This window comes from Bufo bufo, chromosome 1 (genome assembly GCF_905171765.1).
Source record: "Bufo bufo chromosome 1, aBufBuf1.1, whole genome shotgun sequence".
In the NCBI taxonomy this organism is placed as follows: Eukaryota; Metazoa; Chordata; class Amphibia; order Anura; family Bufonidae; genus Bufo; species Bufo bufo.
The window spans coordinates 524,113,892-524,136,481 of NC_053389.1; the positions used below are offsets into that span (position 1 = coordinate 524,113,892).

Below are 22,590 nucleotides of genomic sequence, written 5' to 3' on the forward strand. Positions count from 1 at the left end.
GTGTGGTAAGTAGGTAAATGACCTGTGAAATCCTAAAGGTGCTCTTTGGAATATGGGCCCCTTTGCCCACCTAGGCTGCAAAAAAGTGTCACACATGTGGTATCGCCGTATTCAGGAGAAGTTGGGGAATGTGTTTTGGGGTGTCATTTTACATATACCCTTGCTGGGTGAGAGAAATATCTTGGCAAAAGACAACTTTTCCCATTTTTTTATACAAAGTTGGCATTTGACCAAGATATTTATCTCACCCAGCATGGGTATATGTAAAATGACACCCCAAAACACATTCCCCAACTTCTCCTGAGTACGGCGATACCAGATGTGTGACACTTTTTTGCAGCCTAGATGCGCAAAGGTGCCCAAATTCCTTTTAGGAGGGCATTTTTAGATATTTGGATACCAGACTTCTTCTCACGCTTTGGGGCCCCTAGAATGCCAGGGCAGTATAAATACCCCACATGTGACCCCATTTTGGAAAGAAGACACCCCAAGGTATTCAATGAGGGGCATGGCGAGTTCATAGAAATTTTTTTTTTTTGGCACAAGTTAGCGGAAATTGATATTTTTAATTTTTTTCTCACAAAGTCTCCCGTTCCGCTAACTTGGGACAAAAATTTCAATCTTTCATGGACTCAATATGCCCCTCACGGAATACCTGGGGGTGTCTTCTTTCCGAAATGGGGTCACATGTGGGGTATTTATACTGCCCTGGCATTCTAGGGGCCCTAAAGCGTGAGAAGAAGTCTGGAATATAAATGTCTAAAAATTTTTACGCATTTGGTTTCCGTGAGGGGTATGGTGAGTTCATGTGAGATTTTATTTTTTGACACAAGTTAGTGGAATATGAGACTTTGTAAGAAAAAAAAAAATAATTCCGCTAACTTGGGCCAAAAAAATGTCTGAATGGAGCCTTACAGGGGGGTGATCAATGACAGGGGGGGTGATCAATGACAGGGGGTTGATCAATGACAGGGGGTTGATCAGGGAGTCTATATGGGGTGATCACCACAGTCATTGATCACGCCCCTGTAAGGCTTCATTCAGACGTCCGGATGCGTTTTGCGGATCCGATCCATCTATCAGTGGATCCGTAAAAATCATGCGGACGTCTGAATGGAGCTTTACAGGGGGGTAATCAATGACAGGGGGGTAATCAATGACAGGGGGGTGATCAGGGAGTCTATATGGGGTGATCACCACAGTCATTGATCACGCCCCTGTAAGGCTTCATTCAGACGTCCGGATGCGTTTTGCGGATCGGATCCATCTATCAGTGCATCCGTAAAAATCATGCGGACATCTGAATGGAGCTTTACAGGGGGGTAATCAATGACAGGGGGGTGATCAGGGAGTCTATATGGGGTGATCACCACAGTCATTGATCATGCCCCTGTAAGGCTTCATTCAGACGTCCGGATGCGTTTTGCGGATCGGATCCATCTATCAGTGCATCCGTAAAAATCATGCGGACATCTGAATGGAGCTTTACAGGGGGGTGATCAGGGAGTCTATATGGGGTGATCACCACAGTCATTGATCATGCCCCTGTAAGGCTTCATTCAGACGTCCGGATGCGTTTTGCGGATCGGATCCATCTATCAGTGCATCCGTAAAAATCATGCGGACATCTGAATGGAGCTTTACAGGGGGGTGATCAGGGAGTCTATATGGGGTGATCACCACAGTCATTGATCATGCCCCTGTAAGGCTTCATTCAGACGTCCGGATGCGTTTTGCGGATCCGATCTATCTATCAGTGGATCCGTAAAAATCATGCGGACGTCTGAATGGAGCTTTACAGGGGGTTGATCAATGACAGGGGTGTAATCAATGACAGGGGGGGTGATCAGGGAGTCTATATGGGGTGATAACCACAGTCATTGATCACGCCCCTGTAAGGCTTCATTCAGACGTCCGGATGCATTTTGCGGATCCGATCCATCTATCAGTGGATCCGTAAAAATCATGCGGACATCTGAATGGAGCTTTACAGGGGGGTGATCAATGACAGGGGGGTAATCAATGACAGGGGGGTGATCAGGGAGTCTATATGGGGTGATCAGGGGTGATCAGGGGCTAATAAGGGGTTAATAAGTGACGGGGGGGGGGGTGTAGTGTAGTGGTGCTTGGTGGGACTTTACTGAGCTACCTGTGTCCTCTGGTGGTCGATCCAAACAAATGGGACCACCAGAGGACCAGGTAGCAGGTATATTAGACGCTGTTATCAAAACAGCGTCTAATATACCTGTTAGGGGTTAAAAAAAACACATCTCCAGGCTGCTAGCGAACGATCGCCGCTGGCAGGCTGGAGATCAACTCTCTTACCTTCCGTTCCTGTGAGCGCGCGCGCCTGTGTGCGCGCGTTCACAGGAAATCTCGGCCATCGCGAGATGACGCATATATGCGTGACTCTGCGCAGGGCTGCCACCTCCGGAACGCGATCCTGCGTTAGGCGGTCCGGAGGTGGTTAAAAGAAACACACAACACTATGTGTTGAGAAAAAGAGGCACAGCACACCAACATCAAAACCTCATCCCAACTGTGAAGTATGGTGGTGGGGGCATCATGGTTTGGGGCTGCTTTGCTGCGTCAGGGCCTGGACGGATTGCTATCATCGAAGGAAAAATTCATTCCCAAGTTTATCAAGACATTTTGCAGGAGAACTTAAGGCCATCTGTCCCCCAGCTGAAGCTCAACATAAGATGGGTGTTGCAACAGGACAACAACCCAAAGCATAGAAGTAAATCAACAACAATGGCTTAAACAGAAGAAAATACGCCTTCTGGAGTGGCCCAGTCAGAGTCCTGACCTCAAACCGATTGAGATGCTGTGGCATGACCTCAAGAAAGTGATTGACACCAGACATCCTAAGAATATTGCTGAACTGAAACAGTTCTGTAAAGAGAAATGGTCAAAAATTACTCCTGACTGTTGTGCACGTCTGATCTGCAACTACAGGAAACGTTTGGTCGAAGTTATTGCTGTCAAAGGAGGTTCAGTCAGTTATTAAATCCAAGGGTTCACATACTTTTTCCACCTGCACTGTGAATGTTTACATGGGGTGTTCAATAAAAACATGGTAACATTTAATTCTTTGTGTGTTATTAGTTTAAGCAGACTGTGATGGTCTATTGTTGTGACTTAGATGAAGATCAGATCACATTTTATGACCAATTTGTGCAGAAATCCATATCATTCCAAAGGGTTCACATACTTTTTCTTGTAACTGTATTACCTAGTTTTAGTATTCATTATGGTTTTCTAATTTATCCCTAAAAAATGTTGGCCGTCTGTGATTTTGAGAGAAGTTGTCCAGAAAAAAGTAAAATTCTGGTTGGCAACCCTGGTCGCATGACCAAAGAATGGTGTGTAGCAGTGCAGCCATTGAACACCGATTCTCAAGAGTATCAAACACTATTGGATTTTTTTCGAGATTCTGTGGTTGCGACCCTTGGAAATGGTGCTGCAACCCCAGTTCAATGGCTACAAATCAGGTGTTAAGGCCCATTTACACAATCAGACTGGCCGGGCAATTATTGAAAATAAACTGTTCATTCCTGGTAAATGCCTGTTCGTGAGTGGAGGTGAAAGCTGTATTTACATGCAGCAATCAACCTCCATGCTATGAGTGATCACTACTGTGAATGCTTGTCCCCATACAGACTGTTTCTGCTTCTGATTCTTGCTTACAAAGGACGATCTGCGGCTCAGCAATGAAGAAATTATGATTTTGGGTGCCACATCAACAATACAGTCACCTATTTCATTTGGTGACTGGTGGCACAATCAGACAGGGCAATGATCAGCAAATATTGCCAGAGGCAGTAATAAGGTTTAGTTACCAACAATTACTGTACTACTGTAGTCACCAGGAAGGTGTAGCACATCTGCCCTTGGGCTCTGGATCATCTATATTGAGTTATGGAAGCTTCATGTAGGAAAGCACACATGTATAGTAGGTTTATTAATATTGTAAAGCCACAGACAGGACACACAGATATAAATAGACCTGGTCTTACTTTCTCGTTTTGCAAACTGAATTTCCAGAAAATCTGCAAAACATGCACAAGGATACTATATCTCATAAAAATTACAATTCGTATTGCAGCATATCACTTATTTATAGTAAATCGCTTCCTCAACAGCAGAAAAGATTAATTTTACAAAACTGCAGTGATTGCAAAATGTAGATATGCATCTTTTGGGATATGCTCGTAGGAAAGAGTGGGGACATTACCTATTTCAGTTTACATGACAAAATATCAAACGATCTACAGTATTAGTGTGTATATATATATATATATATATATATATATATATATATATATATATATATATATATATATATATATATATATATATATATATATATATAAAATAATAATAATCAAATCATACACTGTGTGTGCACAGTCACTGACAAATGCAAACATGCACCAATCCCCAGCTGCTACTGTTCCTGAGCCTTGCTGGTCTCTACTTTCTGGTCCCTCTTGACGCACAGGAAATGATCACAATAATTGGGCGCAGCGGTGAGCAGTGATTAGCTAACTGGTCACTCTGTTTGTCAAGACAGACCAAGAAGTCGAGACCAGTGGGGACCCAGAAAGCAGCAGAACAGGCGAGGACTTTTTTTCCCCATTCTGACCATTTATAATGATATGAGCTGGACAACTCTTTCAATACTGCTCTTGGGCCATAGAAAGGTCTACAAAGGACTTCACTGTGGAGGTAGCTAAGGGTTTCAGTTTTGCATCTTTTTGTTGACATAAGATACAACCGAAGATACAATAGGTGTTTAGTGGATTCAGACAGGACCATGACTGGTGTCACACATGAAAGGATGAAGATCAGTGATCATTTGCCTTTAGATCCTAGTTGGAGGTCATTTTTTCCTTTAGTTACAACACATTACTTCAGCTTCATTTATCTCCTTATGCTTATGGACAGAATAGTTTCTTACATTCATATCTAAAAAGATCACAGATTTTATATTTGGCACATGGAACGTATTTTGGTTATTCACTGTGCAGTAAGGCAGATATACAGGGAAATTCAAAAGTCTCCAAAATGTTTCTATCCCATAACAGAATTGTTCAGCTTTACGATCTTAAACTATGCGACAAAGTGAAATTTTGTTTGCTACAGGCAATAAGGCCAGTTTTTCTATTAGGCAGTTGTGATACACGAGACCTAGTATATTACCCATGTATGGAGACCTTTGATTCACTTAGTGTGCACCTAGTTTACAATACAATCAGGTTTTTGGTACTTTTGGTTGTAAAACATTCACCCCTGTATACACTGATGATGTGTAATCCAGTGCAGTAGATAAGGAATATAATTAAAGTGAAAATGTGCTCTTGGTATTATAGAAAATGCCTTCTTCTGTAACTCGTTCTAAAATTGGTCCATAGATATCCTTGGTCAATGGGATGACCAAGCCTTTGTCTTCAATTTCACCTGAGGGGAGAAAAAAAAAAAAAAAAATCATCATTAAATTCATGTTTTAAATGTACAAGTAGCTAAGAGTATCATAGGTTAGGATTCATAGCTGTTTGATATGGCCGACATGATGCCCATACCCAGCCAACCAAATCAGATTAGACATTTTCTACATGCTTGAAATGACAATATACATTCTAAAAGCATGTGAAGACAGGACAGAGTTCAGACAGGAGAGTTAAGGGTCTAAGGCCAGAGCTCGAAAACGTCCCTAATAATAATTTTTCTAATGTATTTTATTAATGGATTTTGTATTTTTACTAGAGATATTTCCCCCTAAAGAGCAGATTTCCTCCACACTTAAAATTCACTAATCTCCACACCGTTGACTTGCACTTTATAAATGGGGCCGCAGAGAATGCAGAACACATTGCTACTCCTGCCTGTGCCTCAGAGGTTAACCAAATGCTGGCATAGCACATGGGTACCATGTAACCACATGGTATGCCAGGATTAGCAGAGCGGGCTTCTGCCTGTGCCGGCTTCGTTAAGCGAAGAGTCCTGCATGTCAGCTCTTAGCTTAGTGAAACAGGCACACAGACACGAGCCTGCTCCACTCAGCTAATTCTGGCATAGCACATGGTTACAGGGTACCCATATGCTATGCCAGCATTTAGTAAACCCTGGGGGGGAACAGACAGGAGGCCCGTACTCCGTTCTCTGTGACCCCATTCATAAAGTGTAGACTGTACACCGCTGAGAAGTCAGCAGTGTAGAGAATAGTGAATTTAAAGCACACAGCAAATCTGCACTTTAGGGGGGGAATATCTCTAGTAAAAATACAAAATCAATTAATAAAATACATTCTAAAAATTATTATTAGGGCATTAGGGACATTTAAAAAAAATCCTTAAAAGTTTAGTTACTGTTTAAGCTGGCCACACACATAACAATGATCGACCACAATGTTGCCTCCGTGTGATCATTCATATGAACTATCCAACCAGCATCATGAGGGAAAACTGGTCAGATGAAATGGCCAAAAGTGGCTACTGTGACCAAATTTCCTCTCATGTATGGGCAGCTTTAAGGGAATCTGTCCTCAGATTTGTACCTATGAAACTGGCTGACCTGTTACATGTGTGCTTGGCATCTGAAGGCATCTGTGTTGGTCCCATGTTCATATCTGCCCGCATTGCTGAGAAAAATGATGCCTTAATACAGTGATGGAGAACATTTTAGAGACCGAGTGCCCAAACTGCAACCCATAACCCACTTATTTATTGCCAAGTGCCAACACAGCAATTTAACCTGAATACCAATATAGTATATCTTCCAAGTACTTTATCATTTAGCTATAATAGCCTACATACAATGCACTGCTTGTGCTGTTCATAGTGCGCCCTGTACTGATGAATGGCAGGAAAAGTCTAAGGCATATTGGTACACCATAGACTTTTTTTCAGGGTGCGGGTGCCCACAGAGAGGGCTCTGAGTGCCGCCTCTGGCACCCGTGCCATAGGTTTGCCACTACTGCCTTAGTATATGCAAAATGAGCCTCTAGTAGCAACGGGGACGTTGCCGTTATACCTAGAGGCTCAGCTCTATCTGCAACTGGTGCGCACTCTGCACTTTGATTGACAGGATAAGGCATGATGACGTTTTCACTGCCTAGCCCTGTCATTTGCATATATTAAAACATAATTTTTCTCAGCACATATGAACATTGGACCAACACAGATGTCTTCAGCTGCCAAGCGCACATACAACAGGTCAGCTAGTATTATAGATACAAATCTGCTGACAGATGCCCTTTAAGTGTTGCTTGGAGAGCATCTGAATTATGGTTTGAATGTACGCGATAGCCTATACAAAGGCTTCCACCATATCCTAGAGAATTCGGTTTACTTCTTTATATTAAGCTAGGCATTACATTAAAGAGGTTGTGCAGGCCATATATGTTAATGACCTATGGTTAAGACAAGTTATCAATATTTGATATTTAATATTTGAAAGCGCGGGTCCGACACCCAGCAACTCCACAGATCAGCTTTTGTTTGAAGAGGAGGCGGCGCTCCACGTTTCGGCGGTGCAGTGTAATGTGTCATTACATTTCGGCCCTACTGCAAGGGAGAGGACAGTGTAATGAAGAGGAAGCAGCACTCAAATCAAGCGCCTCCTCCTCTTAAAACAGCTGATCGGCGGGGATGCCAGGTGTCAGAACCCCACTGATCAGATATTGATAACGAAAGGTTATCAATATATACTGCCTGTACAACCCCTTTAAGTTCTATTAGCAGTGTGGGTTGTTATATGTTATAACAGGAAATAGAAGGGCTAAACAGTGATGTGTTGGAGGATATAAGAGAAGAACACAATGGTTATCGAGCGGCATGCCAAGAAATATGCTTTTACCCACCATCCAAAACCATTTTGGCAGCAATAGCTGTTGGGTATCCTACAGTTTTTGCCATAGCAGAGTAGCCATTAACTTCTCCATACACAACCAAGCTAATGTTTTTGGACTCCAGATGTCCAGACGGATGCCTGATGCCAACGTCATTTCTCATAACAATCATATCACGCTCTCCTGGACCTGAGAAGGTAAAAATAGCAGTGGTCACTGGACTGAATAACAACCTGGAAGAACTACATGTTGTGTTGGCTTCAACAGTTATTCAGAAACTTCCATTTCAAAAATTATTCTTTATTGTTACAGTTAAACCAAGCTCTGGTGTGTCAGCATAGGTTAAAGTCTAATGTTTATGTAGTGCTCATCTTTCTTTCCAAAATGTGTCAATGACATCAGGAGCTGGTTTTAAAAATCAAACAACTTCAGACAGGCATGGAGGAGCCATGGTTTATCCACAAATCGTAATAGATATTTCTTTAATGTCTGAAGTTCAAAATGAGGTGGAGTTCAAACCTACCGTAAGAAAGCATGATCTCCAAATGTTGAGCCAGAGAATCAACGATCGATTGTGCTACGGGCACTGGTTCATCATTTAGTAATCCAAACCTATTCAGACAAAACGCAAAAGCAATTGCTGATACAATTACAGAAATGCAAATTAAGACAGACCTACCTTTATGACATTCATATACCAGTTATTTTATAGTGAGATGTCAGGTAAAGGACAGTTAAATGCTGAAGGCTTCTTATTACATTTTTCCAACAGCAGGCATAGGTAACCACTACAGTTTGAGCCATTTTATGTCTTTAATAATGATAAACACATAAAAAAAACTGCTTTCCCAGCTAAGATAACACCTTCAACTTTTACCCCAAGCTTCACTGCTCAAACACAAACATTCCTCTAGAAAATATTCTGAATGGGCTTGAACTAGAAAGCATCACTCTTACCGCTGCACAGCCTCCATGTTGCTGTCATTCTTTCCTACTTTATTATATACGGCTTCCTTAACGTGGTCCAGACTGGTTGTGGCTGGTACCTTCAGCAGATGGCAGATGAGCTCTTTCTACATATTGGAATAGTAAATATATTTTAGCTCATTTCCATTCATACAAGATATACACACATGATATACTGCCATTGATCATTGATGAACATGAATGAAAACTATGCACCTAAATTATATCTTCACTGACAAGGTGACCACGAAGGTCTTTAGGTATATTATGGAGAAGTTTATGCAAGCACTGGAGAATGAGATATAATGACATTGAAAATGGACCGAAAGACAAAACTAAAAGCATTATAAATAAAAAAAACACAACCTCCTTTGAAAAACCTCTATACCAGCAAAAATTCAGTATAGATAATAGAGTAAGATTATGAAAGTAGTAACACATTATTCATCCGACAGACTTGAATCAATGTCAACAGTCGTTTATGATGGGACTTTTAGCAGGTCACAAACACTGACAGTGTCTCACAGTGCTCTCTATGATGGTAAAGTTGACTAATCAAAAATGCTCTAAAGAGAATATGAACCACCTTCTTTACCATAATTGGAGATAAATCCAATTATGGCCAATTAACCGCTTTAGATGCTGAAGCCTATGGTCAGCACCACAGACAGGTGGTTAGACAGTGGGAAAGGGCTCACTGTCAACCATCTGGCCACACCAATACACGATCACTAAACACCCGTCTGTCACTGTTATGGCAGCCGAGGTTTAGTGAGGGTCAACATTCCTCCCATCTTAGTACTCCAACTATACAGTGCCAGAGGCTAGTCACAACACACTGCAAATTATGATTATTGTGGTGTATTAGTAAGCGATCAAAGGATTACAGGTTCAACATTTTAAATAGGTCAATAAAATTTACTAAAATATTTAAACATTCAAAAGCACCCCTCTTTTTCCATTTAGTACATAATAATGTAAAGAAAATAAATATAACTAGAAAACATCTAGTATAAAATGAAACAAATATAGATTATGTAAAGTAAACATAACTACAAAAATATTATGTATCCCTTACTGTAAACGTGGTAAAAAAAGTCAATGTCAGAATGACTGGCTTTATGGTCATAACATCTCCCCAAAAAAATGTAATAAAGTGATTAAAAAGTCATATGAACCCTAAACTACAGTTTGGGCTGTAAAAAAACAAGACCTCACACAGCTCACTAATGAGTGTACGTGTAGATCATAGACTAAGGCCCCTTTCACACGGGCGAGATTTCCGCGCAGGTGCAATGCGTGAGATGAACGCATTGCACGCGCACTGAATCCGGACCCATTAATTTCTATGGGGCTGTACACATGAGCGGTGATTTTCACGCATCACTTGTGCGTTGCGTGAAAATCGCAGCATGCTCCTCTTTGTGCGTTTTTCACGTAACGCAGGCCCAATAGAAATGAATGGGGTTGCGTGAAAATCGCAAGCATCCGCAAGCAAGTGGAGTGGTGCGATTTTCACGCACGGTTGCTAGGGGATGATCGGGATGGGGACCCGATCATTATTATTTTCCCTTATAACACTGTTATATAGGAAAATAATAGCATTCTGAATACAGAATGCTAAGTAAAATAGGGTTAAAAAAAATATTCATTATATAATTTAACTCGCCTTAATCCACTTGTTTGCGCAGTCGGCATCTCTTCTGTCTTGTTCTGTGAGGAATAGGACCTTTGATGACTTCACTACGTTCACATAGTTCGTCACATGATCCATTACCATGGTGATGGATCATGTTGACTGACCATGTGATGAGCGTAGTGACATCAAAGGTCCTTTTCCTCACAGATGAAGACAGAAGAGATGCCGGCTGTATTCAGAATGCTATTATTTTCCCTTATAACCATGTTATAAGGGGAAATAATACAATCTACACAACCTTGAAGTTACCCAAACCTGAACTTCTGCAATAAAAACTGAATGGAACGGAACGCAATCAATTGCAATTGCGTACCTACTCGCGCGGGTTTGCCACAATGCACCGGGACGCATCCGGACACGCTCGTCTGCAAGGGGCCTAAGAGTCTAGGCTTCTAAAGTAAGCAGGATATTGTCATGTATTAAACGAGGCATGGACTCGCGGGATAGGGACATAATACTACCGCCTTACAAAGATTTGGTGTGGTCCTATTTGAAATATGCATTTCAGCTTTGGGCACCAGTTTAAAATGATCAATTATCACATGTCTGTGGGTGGCAAAAGTATGTGAACCTTTAAGATTAGCAGATATTTTGAAGGTGAAATTAGAGTAGGGGTTTTCAATTAATGGGATGACAATCAGGTGTGAATGGGCGATCTGTTATTTAAAAAACATGGATCTTCAAAACAAGTTTGTGGAAATGTATCATTGCACGAATAATGGAGATTTCTGAGGACCTTAGAAGACGAGCTGTTGATCAGGCTGGAGAAGGTCACAAAACCATCTCTAAAGAGTTTACACTCCACCAATCCCCATTGGAGTAAATTCAAGATAATTATTACCCTGCCCAGAAGTGGTCGACTAACAAAGATCAATCCAACAGCAAGATATGTAACAGTCCACAAGGTCATAAAGAAACCCAATGTAATCTCCAAGAAACTTAATGCTTTTCTCACATGAGCTAATGTTAATGTTCATGAGTTCACCATCAGGAGGACACTAAACAAAAATGGTGTGCATGGCAGGAAAAGGAAAAAAACGCTGCTCTCCAAAAAGAACATTGCTGCCCATCTGCAGCTTTCTAAAGATCACCATGACATGGTAGAAGACCACTGGAACAATGGGGGTAATTTATGAACAGATATACGCCATTTTTGTGGCCTATATCTGGTGCAGATTCTGTCACACTCCATGTTGCTGCAGAATCTGCAACTTTTTTCCCGCTTACGCCAAGTTTAAAAAGGGGGCACTGTGTGGGCGGGGATGGGCCAGGAAGCCTGTCTCATTCATTATTTTCTACGCCTGGTTTAGGCATAGAAAATGGTCTAAATGTAAGACAGAATGGAGGCTGCGGCGGTGGAAACGCTGAAGTTGTGTAGAGACCGGCGCCTCTACATAACTTCGGCGATAGACCGCTAGCGTAGGGGCTTATTAAGTCCAGAGTCTAAAATGTTGGTCTTAATAAATGTGCCTCACTATTTCGTGGACAAATGAGACCAAAATAGCACTTTTGGTATGTATGAGAAGCTTTATGTTTGGAGAAAGGAAAACACTGCATTTCAGCATAAAAACCTCATCCCATTTATAAAGCACAATGGTGGTAGTACCATGGTTTGGGCCTGTTTTGCTGCATCTGGGCTAGGGCAGCTTGTCAATTATATCAGCAAATTCTACAGGAAAATGTCAGGACATCTTTCCGTGAGCTGAATATCAAGAGAACGAACCGTAACTACACAAGTCATTTTACAAAAGAACAGTTCAAGACTAAAGTTAGAGTTTTGGAACAGCCAAATAAAGTCCTGTAGTCCAATAGAAATGTAGGGGAAGGACCTGAAGCAAGCAGCTCATGGGAAGAAACCCATCAACATAAGAGAGTAGAAGCTGTTTTGTATGGAGGAATGAGCTAAAATTCCTCCAAGCTGATGTAAAGGACTAATCAAATATTACTGGAAAGGTTTAGTTGCAGTTACGTGTGTTTCTGCACAAGGGGTTCACACCAGATACCTTCACAACTCACATGTAATACTGGATCATTTTCCTCAATAAATAAATGACCAATTCTAATATTTTTAACATCTTTATCTACTTTTAGGACTTGGAAAAATATATGCAGAAATATGGCAAATACTGAAGGCTTCACAACGTTCAAGCACCACAATATGAGGAAAGACTAAAAAAAAACGAAATGTATTTAGTCTTGAGAAGAGGCTTCATAATTAACATTTAAATATATAAATAGCCCATACAAAATCCTCTCAAAAGACAAAGGGGCGCTGCCTGTCTGGAGAAGAAAAAGTACACTGTATAGCGGCTATGCTTGGTATTGCACTCAGCCCCATTCACTCGATCAACATGATATCACTAGCCTAGGAAAAACATAGAGAAGGCCGCGGTGCTCACAGGAGCGCCGCTGCCTTTTGGAATAGCCGATTGGCGGGGATCCCGGGTGTCAGACCACCACCATTCAGATACTGATGATCTATCCTAAGGACAGGTCATCAGTTAAAAAAAAAAAAAATTAAAATAAAAATCTTTGAAAACCCTTCACTCCCCTTTCCTAAAATTCACATCCCTGATTGACTATGATGGAAACGAAAAAATAAAAACGAGATTTTTGTATAACTTACCAGTAAAATCTCTTTCTCGCTCTTTCCTTGGGGGACACAGAAGACCTTGGGTATAGCTCATCTCCCTAGGAGGCGTGACACTAAGTGAAGACTGTTAAGCCCCTCCTCCACAGCTATACCCTCAGCCTGGAGAGAGAGACTGCCAGTTGCGTGTCTAAGTAGTGAGAAAAGGCAAAGTCCAAAAAGTGGAACCAACAAGCCAACTACCCAAAGGGTAAAACAAACTCGGAAACAGTCAGAGAAGAACAAAGAATGGGTGGGTGCTGTGTCCCCCAAGGAAAGAGCGAGAAAGAGATTTTACTGGTAAGTTATACAAAAATCTCGTTTTCTCGCCCAGTTTCCTTGGGGGACACAGAAGACCTTGGGACGTTCAAAAGCAGTCCAAAGGGGGAGGGACCACAGCACCAAGGCGAAGCACCCGAAGGCAACAAAAAACCGCTGCCTGCAGACCAGGCGGCCCAAGGCAGCATACGCCGAAGGCCGAGTATGCACCCTGTAGAACTCGGTAAGGTGTGCAAGGAAGACCAGTGACCACCTTACAAATGCATGGCCGAAGCCTAATGCCTCCGGCCCAGGAAAAACCAACAGCTCTGGCAAAATGAATGGTGACACCAAAAGCAGAACCCTGCCCTTGGTGCGACAACCACAGCAAGAGCCACACTGAGAAAGCGGAGGAAAGCCACCCTGGAGGCCCTCAACCCTTGCGCGGACCTCCTGGGAACACAAGAGACCGAACGTCGACAAGAGTCGGAGATCTCCAAGTAAAAAACTGCAAGGCCCAAACAACGTCCAAATCGGTGAAGTGTCCGTTCCCGGGGGTGGGAAGGGGAGGACGACTGCCTCAATGAAATGAAGGACAAACACCACCTTCAGAAGGAAGGAAGAGACGGAATGGAGAACAGCCCTGTCCTGGGGGAAGACAGAAGGCTCGGAACAAGAAGGGCCGCCACTCAGGCACCAGTCAGAGACACGATGGCTACAGAAACCCAACCGTACAGGACAGAAGGAGTAGAGAGGACTTCTGTAACGGCTCCAAGGAAAAATTGGAGCGCCAAGAGCCCAGTATGTGGTTCCCAGGACGGTAACGGAGGGCAGTACAAAGGAACCCAAGAGCCGCTCCATGGAAGAAGTTCCTGACAGGCCCAGAGGGTCGGGGAACGCTGAAAGAGGAAGGACAGGAACGACACTTGATACCTCAAGCAACGGAGTCCCAGCCCCAGGTCCAGGCCGGGCTGGAGAAAGACAGAACCATGGAGAGAGAAAGGCAGAGTGGGGGAACGCCCAGCTTCCCACAGAACCCCAGGTAAAGTCCTAAGTCCTACCACAGATCCTGGACGAAAAACTCGGCTAGAAGCGAACACTAGCGAGCTCACTAGAGTTGCCTGGGCAAGCGGGCGAAAACCCAATGATCAGTAACACGGGCAGAACGGTCGGTAGAACTGGTCCCGTCGGCCCCGAACAATGTTGTCCCGTATCCACCCGGAGTGGGGGAGCAGACGGACAGGAACCGAAGGGTCCGCCCAGCAACCGCCCGATGCCAGGACAAGACAGGCTAAAGCCCAAGCCGATGTAGCCACCACAGGAAGACGGACTAAATGGTAGTCCTCCCAAGTTACCGAGAAGGTAAATCCATAGCAGAAACATTGCCTAGAATAGAAAAAAACGCAATCTGCACCCAGCGGGAGGACAGAACGCGGTAGACCCGTTAGATAGGTACACAGCTAGTACAGTCAGTGTGGACAAGACACCAGAACCATCCCCTTGAACAACCATGCTCTTCCCAGAGGGGAGGGCAGAGAAGGAACATCCTCTGAAGCGTGGCCGGAACAGAAGCCACATCGGAGAGATCCGTACCGAGTGGGAGCCAAACAGAACCGGCGAGAAAAGGCAGTCGAGACAGAGGCCGGGATAACACCCTCCAAAAGAAAGGAGGAGTGGGCATAGAGAAGCCATAGGACAGCTCAAAAGCAGAACCCCGCTACACTGAGACGCCCGGTTCACCGCTTCGCAGAAGGCGAATATCCTGAAGAACTCAAGGTGGATGTCCTCCGGACCTGGGTAAGCGAGCACCCAAGAGAAGTTGGGTGACCTTTCCCAAGAAGAGCGGCCCGAACCTGGTAGAAGGAAATAGTAGTAGGCGAGGGGACCGTAGTCCCGCCAGAGCCAACATAGAATGCGAAGGGCGCTGCAGACAGCACTCTCAACCATGTGACCACTAGCGCAGGGAAACAATGCTGCGGGAAGACGAATGGGTACGTGTCTAGGAACCACGAACACTCCCCGGCGGAAGGGCCAACGAAATGAATGAGCACCGCCCAGCTCGGAGCAGTAGCGAGCAGGTAGAGGCCGTCTACTTATATATAAGGCATTCATTTATTGTTTGTTGGACAACACCTTAGGCTTACACAGGTGGACAGAATGATCTCTTTAGAGAATAGTGCAAGGCTTGCTGCAAACACCGTCTCCCAAGAGAAAAAAATATGTCGCAGGAGGAAAGGAGGGATACGTACGAGTAGCCCCGTAAGCAGTGAGAAGGCCAACCCACCTACGGGACGAGAAGGTATACACGGCCCAAACAACGCACAAAAACGTCCACTCACTGCCAAAATATCACTCAGCGAAGGCCAGCCAGAGTGCCACAGTATCTACGGAAGTGCAAAGTGCAAACTGAAAAGGAGATATGCACAAGACTAGTATGGTATGCGATGGAACGCAAAACTGACCGCCCCGAAAGGGGGGAAATGTACCTGGCAAATTGCAGTCGGCAAGGGTGCAAAAGCCCGCCCCAAAAAAAAAAGGGGGGAATGCCCAAGGCCGTACCTACGTCAGAGAAGTAGGGCATACCATACTTCGCCCCGAAGGGCGCCATGCACATAGCCACACAGTATCCAGCAGGAATGCAGGAGGTCCACCTAGTGAAAGGGGGACATGCACAGGGCTATCCTAGCATTAAGTGAGTGTGCAACAACTCACCCAACACCGAAACTTCGTGAGAGTGTAACTACTCCCAATGAAGGGGAACATGTGCAAGTCCAATACGGCACATACAAGGACAGCCTTGGATCTCGTGAGCGTGCAAAATTCCGCCCATGGAATGAGGGGTGGTCACGCACAAGGCCAGCACGGTATCCAATGGGAGCGCAAGCGTTCCACCCATGTTAGAGGGCCATGCTCAAGGCCAGCAACGTATCCGGTGAGAGTGTAGTATGCCGCCCAGAAAAGAGGGGGGGGGGTCATGCACACGGTCAGCATCGCATCCAGGGAGAGTGCGATCAGTCGGTGAGAATGTGTGCATGTCACCTGAAGGAGGCGTGCCCATGGCCGGCAGCGAATCCAGTGAGAGTGCGTACACCGCCCACGGAAGAGGGGTCCATGCATATGGCCGGCAGCGGATCCAGTGAGAGTGCAAGCACCCCGCCATGTATGGGGTTCATGCACATGGCCAACAACGTACCGGCGAGAGAACATCACCGACCGAGGGAGTGTATGTATGCCGCCACAGGGAAAATCCAATGAGAGTGCATCATACCACCTATGGAAAGTGGTCATGCACATGGCTGGCAGTGAATCCAGTGAGAGTGCCAAATGCCGTCCACGGAAGGGAGTCATGCCTATGGGCGTCAGCGAAATCAGAGAGTGCAGCATTCCGCCTATGGAAGGGGGTCACGCACATGATCGGCAACGAATCCAGTGAGAGTGCAGCGTTCCACCAATGGAAAGGGATCGTGCACATGGCCAGCACCGTATCTGGTGAGAGTGCAGTATTCCGCCTAAGAAAAAAGGGATCATGCACAGATCGCAACGAATCTAGTGAGAGTGTAGCGTTCCGCCTATGGAAGGAGGTCGTGCACATGGCCAGCACCGTATCCGGTGAAACTGCAGTAGTCCGCCAATGAAAGGGGGATCATGCACAAGGCCAAACCGTAGCCGGGGAGAGTACAGTATCCCGCCCAGGAGGGGGGTCCCGCACATGGCAGTACCATAACTGAAGAGGGTGACGAATGCTGCCTACAGAAAGGGCCGCATGCACTTGACCAGCGCCGTATCGTGAGAGAGGGCTAGGAGAGTAAAATGACCCTGGCAGCGCCGCAGCCGGGGAGTGCGACATGCCGCCTAGGGAAGGGGGGCATGTACTGACATGAGGCTGCAGCGTCCTGCGCAGCCCACAAGTTATATATATAAAAAAAAAATTTATTTTTTATTTTTATATATATATATATATATATATATATATATATATATATAACAGAAAGGGGAGCCACCTACAGGAGCACTGGGGGGTTCCATACAGGCCCATCCGAAGCCGGCCTGTACCCAAAGGGTTAAACAGGGATCCGGCCAGGAGGGCGGCGCTGCGATCCCCTGGGGGCAGCCATACAGGCCCATCTGAAGCCGGCCTGTACCGCGGCGCTGCGATCCCCTGGGGGCACCCATACAGGCCATCTGAAGCCGGCCTGTACCCAAAGGGTTAACAGGGATCCGGCCTGGAGGGCGGCGCTGCGATCCCCTGGGGGCGGGGGAACCTCCCGGCGGGAAGAATTCCCGCCTGGAGAAGTTCCAGCCCCCTCCAACAGAGGCCGGAATTTTGCGGCCTAGTAATTGTAGGCCGTGAAGCCGGGGCCTAAATTATTAGCGGCGCCCGGCTGACCGGGGCCGCACAGTATTCATGTACCGGCCGGGGAACGAAGTGGCGCATGCACATGCCGGCCGCGGGTGCCCACCCCGCGGGCCGGAAGAGCCGGGGACCCGGATAGAGCGCCGGGATCGCGGCCGTAAAGCCTGCGGTGCCCGGCCGACCGGAATGTTCCGACGGTCGGCCTGGGGCTGTTGAAGCATAGCGCTCATATTGCAGGCCGCGGGTGCCCACCCCGCTGCCCAGAAGCGAGGACCCTGCGCTCGGCAGCCATTTTACCCATGGAGCGGGCCCTGGCTTATAACAGCGCACCATGTGGCCAACAGCCACAACCACCTTGCCCTTGGGCCGGTGCCCGTGAGGGCAGAGGAGGGTCAGGAGCAGCAAGGCTCTGGCCCTGAAGCAGTAGCCGGTAAGAGGGAGGGGGACCCTGAGACCGGGTGCCTGTGAGGGTGGGACGCCTGCATAACCCCTCCGTCAGGGGCAGCTAGTTGCGGACCACTGCAGCTCCCCAGGCATTCTTCTTGTAGGGAGAAGGGTGCCAATGACCTATGGAGGCCAGGAGAGAGGGAGCAGAATGTCGCCCTGCGGCAGCCCAGGGGCCAGCCTAGGTCTAGCAGGGACAGAAGGGTCCATAGGCCCAGTATAGGGTCAGGCACGCAGGAGACCGGGGGGGACGGGGACGTTGGGCTGGAGCAGCCAATCTCTCACCATAGACGTCTTCACCCTCGGTCCGTTCCAGCAGGGTCGCCCCTTCAGCTACTGGCACCGTAGTGGCAGGACGCTGGAAGGGGGACTTGGCGTGCGGGCGACCCTTGCGCTGGCGGGATGTAGGGGAGCTGGGCTGCCCTGATCCACCTTGCCTTCTGTGGGGGAGGCAGCCGTGCGGGTGACCGGCACTGGCGCAGCTCAACCCCGGGAGAAACAGAGAGGTCTAGTGCGTCTCTGTTGTCCCTGATGATCTGGAACAAAAAGAAAAGAAAAAAGTAAAAATCTAAAATTTAAACAAGGAGAAACCAGCCCTGCAGAGCAGGGAGTGTCTTGCCTCCTTGGACACTAAGCAAAAAACTGGCAGTCTCTCTCTCCAGGCTGAGGGTATAGCTGTGGAGGAGGGGCTTAACAGTCTTCACTTAGTGTCACGCCTCCTAGGGAGATGAGCTATACCCAAGGTCTTCTGTGTCCCCCAAGGAAACTGGGCGAGAAAATAAATTAATGGGTCTACAGAACTACAGAAAGCAGTATGTATAGACCATAAACAAAATACCTCCAATTTTGAATAATATAATTTTATAAACCACATAGTTTGGGTTAACGGCATTTGAGGGATTAAATGATCGGGGTTGGAGTTATCCCAAGTCCTGGCACCTGTGCCTGGGTGTCTGCTGTATTATACAGCCAACACATGTTGCTTACGCAGCAGGATACCTTGTGAACCTGATCTATACATGCCCTGCCCACGACAGATATATCTGTCGTGGTAAAATGTATCAATTTGGTATTGTTGTAATCGTATGGACCCCCACAATAAAGGTAATGTCATTTTTACTGCACAGTGAATTCTGTTAAAACAAAGCCCAAAATCAAACGGCAGAAATGCATTCTTTTATCCATTCCACGACCGTTTTTAAATTTTTCAATACATTTTATATTATAGTCTTATATTATATTTTATATCATAGTATTAAAAAGAATACAACTCCCACAAAATTCCCGCAAAATACAAACCCTCATACAGCAAGGAGTATCTGTCAAACTGGCTGCCGCTCCATCTCCAGTAGTGTGTACTGCAGTGTCTGAACTACTGAGTCTTTCAGATATTCTGACAAGGGCAATCTACACAGAATCTGTAGGTAGGGATTATCTCTAATTATAATCATTCTACTATTGGGGTATTACTACTACACGTGCAACTTCAGCCATGGGTATTGCCCAGTTGTTACTGCCAGCGTCGGACTGAAGTTCCTTGGGCTAACCAGAGGAAAATGATTTTGAAGGCCCATCCTGTCAAGATAGGATATCTAGTGGCTATTTTTTCTGAGGTCAGCTCCAAATAAAATTGTCTTCTGCTGGACCCTAGGTGCACTGATTTGTTAGGGATGCATTATTGCATGAGAGATTGGGTTCTCTAGTACCCAGACGTGCTAGTCCTACCTTGGTTGCTAACAATTGCTGGGCTGCACCTGTACTGCACCTTTCTTCCATGTAACAAGTTTGGATAAACTGTAAATTAGCGGTAAGCGCTGCTCAATCTGCACGTGTAATAACACCCTAACATTGGATTCACACACTTTGTGGAGTTTATCTGAACCTCTACATTTTTAGTGGCATTTCAGTCACACAGTGTTTTTTTCTGCAAAAACACCAGTACCACTTGTTAACTGAAAGTTTATGGGAATAATAAAATGCAGGACGCACAAAGCTTTACTCGCTGACCACATTTTTTGTCTTCTAATTGGTGCCTTTTTTTTGTCTGTGGTGTTCTGTAAAACATGCAATACTGCATGTTACTACAAGTAATTGTTTTTATTCAGGCATTATTTAATCTTCATTTCTATAGCAAAAAATATAAGAGCAAAACCTATGTGTGTTGTGGCCCTTGAAGAGGCTGTCCTGCCTGAATTGGATAAAAAAAGAATGATTCCTTTGACAAGTGCTGGGACTCCATAACACAAGGCTTCCACCACTGCAGAGCTGATATATGCCGCTCCAGAGAAAACTGTTAGCTCCACAGCCTACATTATATACAAGCATCACTGCATGGAACGCTCACTTACCCATGTTATTGTTGGGGCATCTACAGCGAGCAAAGGACAGGGATCAGCGTTTATTAATCCCAATTTCACAAACCCACTCATTGCTTTAGCAAATCCCTGCAAAAGTAAAAATGCCTGCATTGTAACACAACATATTACAGTTCACCTAATGAAATCTATTGTTTATAAGAACAGAAGGGTTTGCAGAACCCTATTGCTAACCTGCCATCACACTCGTGGTCGTGTTTTATGCTCAAAACATCTGTTGTACTAAGAATTTTTAAATGCAAAAATAAGAATCCATGTACTGTATGTGCATATGGAATAGACTTTCAGGTACAGAAATGTCTCTGCCATGTACAAAGTGATCAAATATCTCAATGAGCTTCCAGACAAATGAAAGCAATGAAACCTCACTTCGCTGTCAGGCCTTAAAGGGGTTGTCCGAGTTATTTTTTTGTTCTATGTTCCTAACTGGGCAAATGTAACAGCTTTCCAATTAACTCACTTTATCTCCAGTGGCTGGTTTCTCACATGACCTGTGATGTCAGCTTCTCTCCCTGCTCTGATAAAGGTCGTTTACAAGCCTGTAAATGAGACATCACTGTGCTGGCCACGCCCCCCTTCACTGCCGGCTCTCTCCTAGGATTCTTAACCCCTTCAGCTGCACACACTGGGTATCTGCAGCAGTGACAATTCTGGGCACAGGAGCTGAAGGACTAGAGAGCATTGCACAAGAAGGTAGGGGGAAGATCCTGTGTGTATTAGCAGTGTCATTGTACAGCTGGGACTTGTAGTCCTACACATACAACATGCTGCTGAGTCTCCCAGCAGGCAGACATGTCACTCAGGACAGCACTTGTATTCACTCCCTTAGCAGAGCAGGGGGAGGGGCATAGATTGTGTTTATTGCATGTAAACAAAGGGCCAGAAATGAACCAATGGAAATGAGGAAATATATATATATTTTTTGCATAAAACTTTCTTAGCTTAGTTATATATTGCTGACCATCAGATTTTCAGTGCTATAATATTTTTTTTTCATAACTCGGACAACCCCTTTAAAGGAAGTCTATCAGGTCTTTTACTGCAAATAATGCATTGACAATGCTGACTAGGGGAAAACTTTAGTAGCCAAAGGAAAAAAAACTAACTTTATGCCTGTGCCCTGGTTCTCACTAGTAAACCCTGCCTCCCCTTTGAGTGACAGCTCTAGTGTCTGGCGAAGTCACTGTGACTGGCCAGGAACGAGCCGCACATACATGGTACTCTCCAAACTGTGGGAAATGGCGCCCTTTAGATTAAGAGGGTGAAGAACACTTGTCATCAAGATACCGATTCTTTTTGTTTTAGCATAAATCACTTCTAAAGGATACTACATATATTACATCTAACAACTCACAATGTGACCCTCCTGACTTTTATTTGGGTTTCATAATCATAATGGCTGCTCAATAATATTCATTTGGGGTTCTGCTGACCTGAGTAATGAATCATGTACATTTTCCCTTCATGTGATCTCACATTGACAGGTGTTATAAATATGTTTTTGTCAAACCTTCAACAAAATCTGCTAGTTCATCCAATGAACTTGTTAACACTTCAATAAAATGTCTAGAAAAAGTCTCAAAGGGCAATAAATAGGTAAGATAATTTAGTGACATTTTTAGAGCCTAACAAGGATATAACAAATCCTCTTCAAGAGTCAGCACTCACCTTGTATCTCAGAGTTCCTCTCATTAAGGTATGCGCAGATTGAATACCATAGGGTTCCGCATATTTTGTACTATCTCTATTAGCGAAGCCTTCTAAATTCAAGCCAGGAAACCAGTCCATGTCTGTGACGGACTCAAGCAATGCGCCCCCAGCAGCAATATTAACCACCTACAAAAAGAGAAAGGAGCACATAAAACATAAATGGCAATGGCTCTCGAACATCTAGCAAATGGCAGCAGCAAAAATGTCATATGCTGCATAGGCATTAGACCCTTTCATTCATGTTTTTTTATAATACTTATTTTATTACAAGATATTACAAATTAAATGCCATATATTAAAGTG

The 22,590-nt window shown here is 45.0% G+C and overlaps 1 protein-coding gene and 1 long non-coding RNA gene across 2 annotated transcripts in view; one reads left to right on the plus strand and one right to left on the minus strand.

The window, feature by feature from the left end:
* Positions 1 to 3,941: 3,941 nt before the first annotated feature.
* On the plus strand, positions 3,942 to 17,333 carry LOC120981877. The gene is made up of 3 exons (XR_005774804.1): positions 3,942 to 4,286; positions 7,186 to 7,187; positions 17,314 to 17,333. It is a non-coding gene; the product is annotated as an uncharacterized LOC120981877 (long non-coding RNA).
* The window catches only part of AASS (aminoadipate-semialdehyde synthase), a 77,021-nt gene continuing 59,325 nt past the window's right edge, over positions 4,895 to 22,590 (minus strand). Inside the window, exons 19-24 of the mRNA XM_040411649.1 lie at positions 22,246 to 22,413; positions 20,551 to 20,646; positions 8,810 to 8,925; positions 8,376 to 8,464; positions 7,865 to 8,041; positions 4,895 to 5,463 (exon numbers count right to left, since the gene is read on the minus strand). Coding sequence (XP_040267583.1) covers positions 5,345 to 5,463; positions 7,865 to 8,041; positions 8,376 to 8,464; positions 8,810 to 8,925; positions 20,551 to 20,646; positions 22,246 to 22,413 — 765 coding nt within the window. The 3' untranslated portion in view covers positions 4,895 to 5,344. The remainder of the gene's footprint in view (positions 5,464 to 7,864; positions 8,042 to 8,375; positions 8,465 to 8,809; positions 8,926 to 20,550; positions 20,647 to 22,245; positions 22,414 to 22,590) is intronic.